Below are 13,675 nucleotides of genomic sequence, written 5' to 3'. Positions count from 1 at the left end.
GGTTTCTCGCTACGAATCCCTGGAAAGTCAAAGCATGATGCTTGACTAGTCCTCTCCGCCAAGTTAAAATGGAGTTTCTCCAAAGAAATGCTAAAGTGGGCTTTTTTTTTGAAAAGCTAAAAGTGGAGTATTTTTGTACTATGTTCATCTTTACCGTCACCTTTATTTGTCATTTTCGGTCTAGTTTGACCGTTAACAACTTGTGCTGCAAGGAAAAAAGAGAAGAGCCCTCAAATCTCAAAATTCTCCGTGTGTGACACGTGCAGCGTCTCTGAGATGCAACTGTAACACTGGCTGCCAGTCTGAAACAGCGGTTACTGCATAGGAACGGCAAGGAGTGCTTCAGCTAAGTGACGTCACAGTCCCAGTGCAGACCGAAACATGGCAGCTTCCTGAATTTATGAGCTCAAATTACTCAAAATGCAGCTATCTAGTGAGTTTTGTAGTTCAATATACATATAAGAGATGCAAATATCTATCCAACAAGGTGAACATGTCTGATTATGCAGGGTTCCTTTTAAAACATAGCTTTTGAGAGCTTACTCTACTCCCTGGTACACTGCTCATTTATGGTGCAATTACAGTAAAGCAAAAATGAAAAAGTTACAACTCGCCCATATCGATGCATTTAGAATGCTTCTTAAATTACCAAGATGGACAAGTGTTGGTCACATGTTTGTTACATATAATGTGTCCACATTTTGCACTGCACTGACAGATTTTATGTATAGATATATGTGTTGATTAACTTTTGAATTGGAAACCAAACTGTGGTTCTGCCAGACTTTTTACAACAAGGAGCTATTTTTAGATTGCCTTCGTCTCCAGTCTGTCATAAAAACTGTTGTTGATGAACATTTCTCCTAATTATTTCCATTAATCATCAGATTATAATCAGAGATGTACTAAACTAAGTGAAAGAAAAATCCAGTAACTGTCTTATTGTGATATAAACAGCTCTGTGCCGCACCAGGTGATGTCAAAATCAGACGACAAAACAAACTGATGAATAGAATTAACGCCAACACATTTATTTATGGATTTTTCTTGATTCATTGTTGCAGCCCTGTTGTACTAACATAAAAACATCAGCTAATTATACCTGCTAATGCCTCATTACTTTCCAGTGGCTGTTATATAAACAAGGCCAATGTGGGCCAATAATGATGCATCAGTGCATCCCTCACTATTGTAATTCCTGTGTTATTGTGAGCCACCTGTCCTGACCTAACCGATCCAATCCTATCCTATTTTATCCTATCCTATCCTATCCTGTACTTTCCTATCCTATCCTATCCTATCCTATCCTATCCTGTACTTTCCTATCCTATCCTATCCTGTCCTGTCCTATCCTATCCTATCCTGTCCTGTCCTGTCCTATCCTATCCTATCCTATCCTATCCTTTCCTATCCTGTCCTGTCGTGTCCTGTCCTATCCTATCCTATCCTGTCCTGTCCTATCCTATCCTATCCTATCCTATCCTATCCTATCCTATCCTTTCCTATCCTATCCTATGCTATCCTTTCCTATCCTGTCCTGTCGTGTCCTAGCCTATCCTATCCTATCCTGTCCTGTCCTATCCTATCCTATCCTATCCTATCCTATCCTATCCTTTCCTATCCTGTCCTGTCGTGTCCTGTCCTATCCTATCCTATCCTGTCCTGTCCTATCCTATCCTATCCTATCCTATCCTATCCTATCCTATCCTTTCCTATCCTATCCTATGCTATCCTTTCCTATCCTGTCCTGTCGTGTCCTAGCCTATCCTATCCTATCCTGTCCTGCCCTATCCTATCCTATCCTATCCTTTCCTATCCTTTCCTATCCTATCCTATCCTATCCTATCCTATCCTATCCTATCCTTTCCTGTCCTGTCCTGTCCTGTCCTGTCCTGTCCTGTCCTAGCCTAGCCTATCCTATCCTATCCTATTCTATCCTATCCTATCCTTTCCTATCCTATCCTATCCTATCCTATCCTATCCTATCCTTTCCTGTCCTGTCCTGTCCTGTCCTGTCCTGTCCTAGCCTAGCCTAGCCTATCCTATCCTATTCTATCCTATCCTATCCTTTCCTAACCTATCCTAGCCTAGCCTACCCTGTCCTATCCTATCCTATCCTATCCTATCCTATCCTAGCCTAGCCTAGCCTATCCTGTTTTAATCTCTCCTATCCTGTCCTAACCTTTGATGTCCTGTCCTGTCCTATCCTGTCTTAAGCCATCCCATCCTAACCCCACCTATCCTAGCCTATTCTGGGTTTATCTAGCCTATCCTTTTTTACTCTTTTTTGGCAATTTCCCCCAGTACCTACACTATTCCTACTTTTCCCTCTTCCTTTCCTTCATTCATCTGTGGAGCTGTCTCTGTAGATTTCTGTCTCTGTCACTCTATCCACCACCCAAACTTTCTTCTTTTTTCTATCTCATCTCCACTTACAGCTTGGGGATTAAGTCAAAGTTGCAGGGAGCATCAGAAAGCATCATGATTGTCATTGTCCCCTGGGGGAAAGTCCTTGAAAGCTTCCAAGGACACAGTAGTCTCTTGGCTGGGTGACAGCTTATCAATTACAGCCACCAAACTAGACTGCCTGGGGCTCAGAGATACCACAGATCGGCACAGATATGGATGCTGAGTCTCAGTAGCAAGCGCCACCTGTTGGCTCGCTTGTAGCACCAAATGAATCCAGGGTGCTCTTTTTCTCTCTCACATACAAACACTCATAAACTTGGGAGGCTGTTTTGCTGATGCAAGTAATTTTTAACCAAAAAGCAATAAAGTTTTCTTGTATCAGGAAATGTTGACCCAAATTTAAACGCACATCTGCGTATGGCTCCAGTCAAAAGAAATATGATGATGAGTCAAACAGTATGGGCTTATCAGACAGGCCTCATGTTATTTAAAGCAGCTCATTACCATAGAAAGCGAAAAACGTCAGACACGGTTACCTTGCTCTGCTGTATATGTGACTTATGTTATATATGCACATCCAGCATGCAGATATGGTGGGATTTGTTGCTTATAGAATGTCGTTCTGCCTTTTTTTTACGATGTTATGGAGACGGTGAAGGACGCAAAAGTACAAAGGGTGCATTAGCTCATTCAGCAGCTTGTGTCACAGAGGATGCAAAACACTCCACAGGACGTGCAATCAATATAAGTTGGCACACAAGGGTTTTACAGTAGAGACGTGGGCAGAATGCAGATGTGGCCACATGTGCTGCCTATTCTCTTCACTGTCAGTCCAGCTGTCTCAGAATTTTCTTCATGAATTCAGCTCAAGCCTGTGTTACACTCTCTGCATGTGCTTTTTTTGTGCTACTGCTGGGAAACACAATCAAGAAAATCACTGCTCTGCACTCATCCATAAAAGGACTGCGCATCCCAACGAAAACTATTAAGACCTGGACACCCTGGGGTGTTTAACAGAGTTCTCCTAGTTTGGCTTCTTGTTTAATGTACCAAATTACAACCTGCATTTATAGACCTCCTGTTGCTAGGTAAGTTAAATCACCCACAGGAGCCACTCTGCAGTAATTACAACTTTTACATCTTAGCACTGTTTGTGGTTTTTAACAGCCAGACGTTGCCCACAGAAATCTGGAGAGGCTTCACTAAAATTTTAGTGGGCTGTGAATTACCTGTCAGGATTTTCTCATGCCTGTTTTCATCAGTCCTTTCTGAAAGGCTTTTAGGATTTGCTTTGTGTGGCTCGAAAAACACAGAGGTGTATCCAACCTGCAGAGCAGCATTTCTGTATCCTCCTTGTTTGTCCATTCATAAGCTGTTTGTGGTCAATGCTGCTGTAGTCAGAGGGGCTGGGCAGGAGTGTCCCCCTGACCATTTGCCTGATTAGCTTTCAAAACACACACACACTCACATAGAGCGAAGCCAAGGCTAGCCAGCATTAACACACACATCTGCTCCCTCTGTAGCCCCTCTAAAACACATACATGAGGTTTTCTACAAGGGCAAACAGACAGCAGCCACCAAAGCTGTTCTGTTTATCTGCATGAAACAGATGCACAGTAATGGTAAGAGCATGCACTCTTCATTTGGTCCACACATGACTGACAAAGACTGCTGTCCACTTACAGCAGCCATGGTCCTGAAGCCAGCCAAACCTAGCTCTTCTTAAATCAAATCATGCTGTTAATACAAACAGGCTCATGAATACACGTTTGTTTAAATTCTACCTCACACACCAGCTTAGAGAGACAGTTAATCCCTACAGCTGTTATCAAACGCTAGTTTGGGTTTGGTGCTAAATGAAAATGTTGGAGTCCTGTCAGAAGATCCTTTAATTTCTACCTGGATTCATTTTTTTATGCTGTGTTTACTCCTGTGGCAAAGCACAGAAGTAAGATTTGATTTTGATGTTCAAATTAGCCATTATAGGAGGAGAAGGCCTATAAAGAAGTGACCATTCCTACATTTTATATATTTTTCTTTGAGGTATTACAGTATGTCAACATTTCCTAAAGTTTTTAAAGACAGAGAATCCTTCATTTTCACAATCGTAACTAGGGTTCCAAATCCGATACCAGTATGGGAAATACGTCTTATACTGCTTAAAATGCAGGTGTTGTCCATGAGTTTATGCACCGATCTGATACCGTTTGGTTTAGCTTTATATTTTGCTTCGTATAGCCATGCTAAATGTTAGTACTATAACCCAGAAAGCACTGCATGCACAGGCTACTGTTTTTAGAGCAGCGAAGAAGAACCAAAGTTTCCACTGCAGCAGCAAAGAATGGTGGCTGTGTGACAGTTTTTCTCTGAATGTGATCGTTAAAATACCTTCCAGACCAGTGGTGTCGCACACAACAAGAAGTGACACAGTTTATCAAAATTTAAATAACTTTTGAACCATAAATCGTTGCCTCTTACTTGCTTTTCCTCTTGAAGCCAGCTGTTGTGCCTTCCTGTTGACGCTACTGATGCCTTTGAATCCCTTGGGGCAGCATTTCAGTGAGCCTGGAACTCATGCATCTTTGGGGGACTTTGATAATTAAATCTTAACCAGTAAACCTGATATTGAACGTCTCTTTATCCATTTTAATCAATTTATGATAATTTATTACCACTAGCTCGAATGATAACTTGAATGCTAACCGCGATATTGTTTTCCCTTTGGAAGGGTCTGTCAGCCAATGGCAGGCTGTTCCGTAATCATGTCATGCCACCAGAATAAAGCATAATGGAGAGAGAGAGTCTGTGATGCAGCCTCCTGTTTTATTGTTATTTTAATATTTAGCAGTAAAACTCAATAATCAGCAGAAAAACAACTTTAGAGTCACAGAGATTCTGTACATTATGATTCTATTTGTTGATCCATGTTCTGAGTCAAGTATAGGTCTAAAATAGTTTGCTAGTCTGCACAGTCAGTCCAGAAAGTTCACTGGTATTGGATCAGTACTTGGTACCCAACACCTTGTATCAGAATTGTACTGGGAAGGAAAAAATGGTATCAGAACATCCCTAATAATAACGGGACATGTCTTGTTATGGAGGCTCTCATCAGTTGTGAGGGTAATCACCCAAACTTGCCATCATAACCTGGGAACCTCCTTCACTCATCATTTCCAGCAAGCTGAGACCAACACTGCTCAGTGCTGCCCAGCTTTGAAGCCTTCATATTAATGCTAATACTCGTCTTGAACTGGGGACTTCAGTCAATAAAACGGCACCTCATTGGTTATCTCTACTGAACAGGAAACTGGTGTTTTGTTTTCATTCATAAATCTCTCATAATGAGGCAGAAATAGATTTAAAAGAGCACGGCAGATAGCAAGAGTTCACGCCCATTCTGGGACTGCTCTCAGCCTGAACGTGGCAGTGCACCTTTTAATACTTATTAAGGGAACTTTAGGGATGAAAACATGGGTTTTGATTTAAAAGGCCTTATGAAGCAGTTCCTTGGTTTAAAGCGAGAAGTAAAAAGTGGAAAGCTGGTCTTTACTCATATTTTTTTGTTTTTAATTGAGAGTCCCTTGGTGGTAGGATTTTACATATGGTGCTTTTAAGTTGAGTCAAAGCAACTTTATTTACATACATACATACATTTTCATACATACAGCAATTCAAAGTGCTTTACAGAGCCAAAAATAAGTATTTAAAACATGAAAACATCTTAACATGGGTGAAGTATGAAGCCATGGGAAAGCAGCAGCTACAAAATGAGCTATTTAATAAGCTGTTTAAAAAGAGCTGAATGATGTAGAAAGCCTCAGGTTCAGTTCTGCTTTGTTCCAAGTAAAAGCATAGAAACTAAAAGCTGCCTGACCCTGCTTGGTTGTAGTTCAGGGAGCAGGTAGTTAACCCATGGCAGAGGTCCTGAGGGGTCCAGATGCTTCATAGGGGACTAAAAGATCAGTGAGGTGTTTTGGGCCTAGTCACTTTAGTGCTTTGTAAACCAGGAGTAGAATTTTGACCCAAACCACTGTAGCACTCTGAGGACTGGTGTAATGTGCTCTGCCTTTCTTGGTGTTGGTGAGGAGATGGGAGATTTGATCACTCTTACACTGTTGTTTGGACTAAAATCCTTTCATATTGTTGTTGTATTTTTAAGATGGTAATCGGCTGATTTTGTAATTGTTGTTAACCCTCTTCATCAGGGTCAAGCACAAGTATTTCAGTTTTTTCTTTAACATTAGGAAATATTGGCAGATCCACTCACTGATTGAAACCACTGAGTGAGTGTAGGGACTGCAGTCATGTGGGGACACTAAGATGTACAGGTTTGTGTCATCTGCGTAAAGGCACAGGAAGAGATGCTCTGGTATTTTAGAATATGAGCAAGCAGATAACCTGACATGCCAGTTGGATTTGTTTTACACATCCATCTGGGAAACCTCCCATAGATTTGGGAAAGGGCAGAAAAAACTTGAAGGGTGATTGAATGAACGTTCTGTGTGTCACATCTTTACGGGCCAATCAGAGCAACAAAACAAGCGACGATTAGACTCTTGCCAAATCCAGTCAGGAGAAGGGCATTTTTTGGCTTTATTGTACCTTTATTTGACAGAGGAGGACAGTGGATAGAGTCAGAAATGGGACAAGAGTGGGGAGAGACATGTGGCAAAGGGCCACAGGCAGGATTCAAACCTGGGCCGCCCGCTAACAAGGGTCAGTGGGTCATGCCTTAGACCGTTAGGCCACCTGCACACCCAAAAACAAAATGTCCTCAAGTTCTGATAAAACTGACACTATAGCAGCATCCACGCTAATCTCTTCTACCAGAAGTGCACCGGCCTGTTGTCGCTGCTTGTTTACGGTAAGGTTGGAAAGCAGCAGCATATAGATATTAAAAACATGGGACTAATAATTGATCTTTGGGGAACACCACTATCATCTTTCTACATTCAGATTCATATTTACCAGAGGACACAAAATATTCTCTGTTTTGCAAGTAAGTTTTGAACTAATTTAGTGTGGTACCACAGAGTTCAACCCACCATTCCAGCGTGTTGTGCAGTATCTAGTATGACTTCAAACTGTGTATGGCCTGCCTTTTACCAGTCAGCACAGCACAGTCAAAAATCTGTGTGGACCTGCCTGTAGATACATCCTCAGACTGTATTTATCAAAAACAAAACTGGCCCTACTTTACCTTTCACATCCATGATCCACTGTATGCCCATCCAAATGAATCCTCTATTGATTTTTGAAGAATTCGCTGAAGTATTGATGTATTTTCTTAACTTTAGTCAGGATTTACTCTAAATTCAGTCAGTTATCTGCACTTCTAATAATAGTAATAATATCTTGAATTTATATAGCGCCTTTCAAGAAACCCAAGGACGCTTTACAGGAACACATATACATGGACAAACTATGTGAGGGGTAGGATGAGTGTAAGGGCTGGTTTAGTGAAGACTGTAGGCTGTGGTGAACAGGTGGTGCTTGAGACGTTTTTTGAAAATGTCCAGAGATGGAGCGCTACGAATGTCTGCAGGAAGAGTGTTCCAGAGGGTGGGGGCTGCAGCACTGAAGGCTCTGTCTCCATAGGTTCGGAGTTTGGTTTTGGGCATGGAAAGTAGGCCGGTGTCTGAAGATCGAAGGTTGTGGGATGGTGTGTATGGATGGGGGAGATCAGAAAGGTACTGGGGAACCAGAGCATGGAGAGATTTGTATGTGAGGAGGAGGACTTTGTAGTTGATACGGGACTTGCTAGGGAGCCAGTGGAGGCTCTATCTATCAGAACGAGTGCGTTAGATACTGCACATTAGATGCTGTGATCATAAAGGAAGGATTTTTCCTTCAAAACACCATTTTTGTGCAAACTTTGATCAGAGACTCTTGAGTTTGTTTACTTTTTTAGTCCTTGTGTCTTGGCAGACAGATCCCACTTTCAGTTTCCCAACGTGTTTGCTACTAATTGACACAGAAGGGAGGTTACAGTCCTCCTTTTGGGGACATGGTGTTCTCTGTTAGCCTTGCCTTTTTTATTTTTTAGGGTATTGACATGTGTTGGAGCAAATTATTTCAGCACTGGTCAGTTCTCACATCCCTGGATAGTGAAGTTAACAACAGAACAAGACTTTCACTGCTTGTAGGGATTGATCATCTTCATCCTCTTCCCCATGGTGGACACTCTGCTCTCTCATTACTCCTGCCGCTTCTCTTTTATCTAACCGCTCTCTGCTTTACTCTGCTCCTGTAGGAGTTGATGACCAAATTGATAACTGAGACTCCAGACCATCCAATCCCTTTTCTCATTGATCACCTGCAGACCAAGCAAGACAGCCCCGGAAAGCTGCACAGAGCTCTGTCAGGCTCGGCAGCACTGTGGGCACAGAGCTCCCCAGGTCTGTACCCGCCGTTACAATCAAACACACAATGAACACACACACAGACAGAATGAGACATTTGTCTTTGTTCATTCTCTCCAATATTGGCTCAGAGACAGTCATTAGTCTGCATCTGCGGCAGAGCTTGCAGAGTAAACTTGGCCTGCATTCATACTCTTTAAATTTGCATAACGGGGGCACTGTGAACAGAAACTGTGATTCTCTCTCCTTACAGAAAGCAAAAACACTCGCAGAGAGTACAGCAACTATGAGAAGCCATGGCAAATTCATCCAAAGAAACCTAAAAAATCCAAGAGTGACCTGGCCGTATCGAGCATCTCTCCTCCTTCACCTGAATCTAAGTCCTGTAAGTTCCTCTTTTGGTGTCTACCTTTTCCTACAGTCCACTTTTTAATATGAAGCTTTACAGTTTAGATACCTGTTGTATCACTTTATCCCAATTACACGCTTCCCTGACTTTAATCTCCATTTTTAATTTGATATAATTATATCAAATTAAAGTTAGTCACAGTGTATAGTCCAGGGTCCTCCCACAGCCTCCCACAGTCCTGCAAATGAGTTCATTACCACTTTTTTACACATGTGCTCCTGCACTGCTACACACTCTGAAGACAAATTGTTCTCAAAGTTCTTCCATTAATGCAAAATGAATGCAGATGAGGAGATTTTTCTGGTGCTAACTTTTTTAGCCCTGCAATAAATTACTGCAGCTATGAAGTATGACACTTGAGACAATGAGGATGGGTCAAATGAGGAGCACGCGGAGAAATGGACTACTTCAATAATTTAGCACTGCTCTATCACTGCCGGATCACGGCTATTTTCAGGTTGTGGCAAGAGAATTTCTCACAATCTACAGCAGTTGTTCTCAAATGAAGGATCCAGACCCAATAGTGGGTTATGGAGCTGCTTTCAGAGGGTCATGGATCTTTGCCTGGGGAAGTAAAATAGGCAGACTGATAAGCAGATAGATGCACTTTATTAAACCTAATCTAGGAATTTTGGTGTTGAAGCAGCCAGTTAACAATCAAGTCAGGGAGCAGAGGAATAGATATGCCATAGATAAACACTAAAGATATACGGTGCTTAACAAATTTATTAGACCACCTGTCATGTTTGTCTCAAAGACCATCCAGCATCATGAAGTGCTTTAATGCGGACTCTTTCATTTTTCATTGAGTTCTCCACGTTTTACCATTTTGAACAGGAATGAGGAATTTCAAACTGAATTCACCCAAATTTGAGCCGGCTCACTGGGCTTCTCTGAGAAGTCAGAGATGAATCATGCATAACATTCGAGCACTAAAACTCATTTTTCTGTTCAGGAATGCAAGTAAATAACTATAATTTTACATTAATCAAGACATATTAATGTGCTTTACTATTTTTTCAGTTTTTTTGTAAATCAGTAAATTTGAAAATTCATGGATAACAATAATAATGATATTTTAGCATTAAAAATATCATTTGGGTTAAAGAGCTTCTACATATTGGTGTATTAACCATTGCAGAAACATAAAAAGAAATATTGGTAATAAATATATATATATAAAATTAAATATAAAATATTAATATCGGTAATTACCAGTGCTGTTAATTTAGGGCAGCTGTGGCATAAACCTTACTTTGGTTAGGGTTAGGGTGGTCTAATAAGTTTGTTAAGCACTGTAAAGAGGAAAAGAATGCATATATACATGCAGTAAATTAGCTTAATATCACTAAAGAGTATCAATGAAAATAAATCAAAATTAAAAGGACAGTATTAAGATATTTCCCATGATACTTTGTGTGAAATTTGGGCACAACTTCAGGTCCTTTCTTTCTAAATGAGACTTTGCATAGAAACAAGCTGCTAAACGTGATTATTAGAGCAATTTGGAGATTAAAATATGTAAGGATGCACAATATTATTGGTCTCGTATCAGCAGATATCAAAATCTCTGCTAATATTTACATCCGATATTTTGGCTGTGAATATCAGAATGTATCGGTTGTAAAATTTGGCCATATTTACCTCTGCCAAGGAAGTTATGTGGTCGGGTAGGTTTGTTAGTTTGTTAGTTTGTTAGCAACATAACTCAAAAAGTCATGGACGAATTTTCAGGAAATTTTCAGGAAATGTCAGAAATGGCGTAAGGAAGAACTGATTAGATTTTGGGACTGATCCAGATCACCGTCTGGATCCAGGAATTTTTTAAAAGAGTCTGTACTATTGGGAGATAGGGCTAATGGCAGAGGTCTGCGCTGTTACCACTTTACACCAAGAGATGGCGGACATGAGTAACTTCAATCCCAGCAGCATTTTAGGTGTGTTACTATTCAAAGTTTTGGAGTTTATAGAGTTTGCAAGACGCACGCCCGGTCGAGGAGACGAGTCAGAGTGTAACAGAGAGAAAGACAGCGAATTGTGGCGAGCATACTCACAATGCTGGGAGGAATAGAGGACTATTCACCCTCTGCCATGACTTCCAGCTGTTCAGTGAGACCATGGGTGAGACTGTCAGTGCATCAGTTGGCACCGGCAGGCAATGCTTCTGCCATGACAGTCCACCTGTAGCAAAGCCAATGCTTTACCTCACCATGTTTCCACCCCACCAGAAAGGGAGAAAGTGAATGCCTTGGTGGGGGGCACATGGGGACAGACCCAGGAATTTTTGTTGAGGATTCTTCACTATTGGGAGATAGGGCTAATGGCAGAGGTCTGCGCTCTCTGAGTGAGTTATTTTTAGGCTGGACCAACAGATCTATACAAGCTTAGATCTTTTCTTTATTCCTCCTCATTTTTAAAACCTTAAAGTGTGTTTTAAGGAAAAAAAATGTTTGTTCATTTTTCCTCTGATTTGAAAGTTGCAGACTTATGTTGCATTCAATTTACCTTGGAAGTCAGAACTGGGAATGACGTCACATTTGTCTAAAAATGGTTTCCCAGTTGTTTGTGGGTTTTTTTGTCACAACTAGAACAAGTTGGAAAAACCATAGATGCCGTTCTTGTGTTAGCCAGCCATTATTTTTAACAACACTGACCAGTTGGTAGCTGATGAGCCTTTAAAACAGCACATTGTGCAGTACTTCATGCATGAAAAGACTATTGAGGCACACTACATGCAACCGCAGGGTAGTGCTGTATCTACAATTTCTAAAACTGCACTGAGAAGAGCAAAATGTTCTGAAAACAGGTCAGAATTAAAGTTTTTACTACACTTAATACTAGGGCTGAAGGATTTGCAAAAATAATCTAATTGCAATTTTTTTTCCCAATATTGCTTTTTAATATGTGATTATTCTTGGGTGAATCGTATGTATTTTTTTTTTGACAAAGTCAAGCAATAAATAATTCCATAAATAAGACCATGTGTATTGAAAACAATGACATTTTTTCCAAAGCATTTAATCCGTAGTAGCATGAATCTGAATATGGGAGAGCAACAAGCTTTACGCTGTAAAGGAGGTGGCTGGGGTGGAGGAGGTGAGGCTGGCTACCAGCTGGGGTCTGACTTTAGTGAAGTAACTATTTTGCTCGTATTGTAGATGTGATGTCATTTGCTTTGTTTAAGGGCATCATCATTTTTAATGTCAATCATTTTGATTAAGAAAAACATTCATAAAACACAAAAAGGAGGATTTTTGTAAACCATTAGAAAAAACACTGACACTTGAATGTTTGCATAATGTGCATAAAATCTCCGCCACTGCAAGAAAAGATATTTAAACTGGTATTTTGACACATTTCAAGTTAAAGAAATATGGTACCTTCTTTGATTTGAAAATGCAGCAGGCCATATTGTGATTTAATCTAATTTGGGATAATTGCCCAGCCCTACTTAATACTTTGTGCCACCATGTTGTATCGTCAAGGTTGGGGTACTCTGTGAAAGAACGAGTTCGCAAGTTGTAAATGCGACTTGGGCAGGCATTCCATTTGCCTCTTCCAGTCCGAAGTTGAAAAAACAAGTCAGAATACGAGTAACGACGACAAAAGGAAAGTAGACAAAGTTCCAAAGTCAGAGTAAAATCATGGGAGTCTTGTTAAAGTTGCAGCTCGCTCCTGTTGTCTTAGTCGTTAGGTGTAAGGAGGTCATAAGACTCGATTTTAGCAGTTTGAAGGCGGTCTTATTTTCAAAGTAAAAGCCAGATCAGTTTGTTTCCATGGTGAGATGACTCATGTTTTCATACGGTACTTTTATGGGATAGTTCTTTGATTGTTTCAGTAACATGCAAAGTTGCTTCAGTGTTAAACTTCCCTTTCATTTCTGCTCGATGTAAATGATTTAAAAACAGCAGATTATAAGAGATATTAACTCAAATGTGATCTCCATCTCCTAATATATCTTGTTCTCTGCTTAGAAATTGTTGTTAATTTCCACCAGATGCATGATGGGAAATAATCTCAGGAATCGTGTTCTAGTCTTGAAATTAGTAACCCACAGTCTTTGCAAAATCTCAGTCTGAGACTAAAAACTCAATGACCTGCCAACAAATGATGTTTAGATGTGAGAGGGTCTCAGGTGTCAGTCTTTTTAGAGTCTTTTAAGAGTTTTAGCAAAGTCCTCTGGTGTAAGGCCGGCCTTAAGATGTTTCCCCTTCAAACAAGGAGAGGGAGCCTGGGAGTATCTGGTGGAGTCATGCAAAATTTAATAGAACTTTTCTTTTTAGAAAAGTTTGACGAGTAAGTTAATTTCTGCATTTGGTATAGATTTTTAAAAGTATTCCACATCAGTCCTCTACTGTAGGTGCTGCTGGTTTTAGAAACATACTCGTAATACATTTTTCCCTTCCTGCCAAAAAAGGCCGTAGCAGTTTTTTAGTACATACATTTATCAGACACAGCCTGTAAAGACCTTCAAAATCAAATTTTAATGTAGTAT

The 13,675-nt window shown here is 40.5% G+C and overlaps 1 protein-coding gene across 1 annotated transcript in view; it reads left to right on the top strand.

Annotated features, from left to right (window-relative positions):
• The window catches only part of c19h8orf34 (chromosome 19 C8orf34 homolog), a 130,184-nt gene that overhangs the window by 22,957 nt on the left and 93,552 nt on the right, over window positions 1–13,675 (top strand). The window contains exons 2-3 of the mRNA XM_041814515.1: window positions 8,663–8,807; window positions 9,025–9,156. Coding sequence (XP_041670449.1) covers window positions 8,663–8,807; window positions 9,025–9,156 — 277 coding nt within the window. The remainder of the gene's footprint in view (window positions 1–8,662; window positions 8,808–9,024; window positions 9,157–13,675) is intronic.

Source organism: Cheilinus undulatus, linkage group 19, assembly GCF_018320785.1.
Source record: "Cheilinus undulatus linkage group 19, ASM1832078v1, whole genome shotgun sequence".
NCBI lineage: Eukaryota > Metazoa > Chordata > Actinopteri > Labriformes > Labridae > Cheilinus > Cheilinus undulatus.
This window is presented reverse-complemented; position numbering and strand designations above follow the sequence as displayed.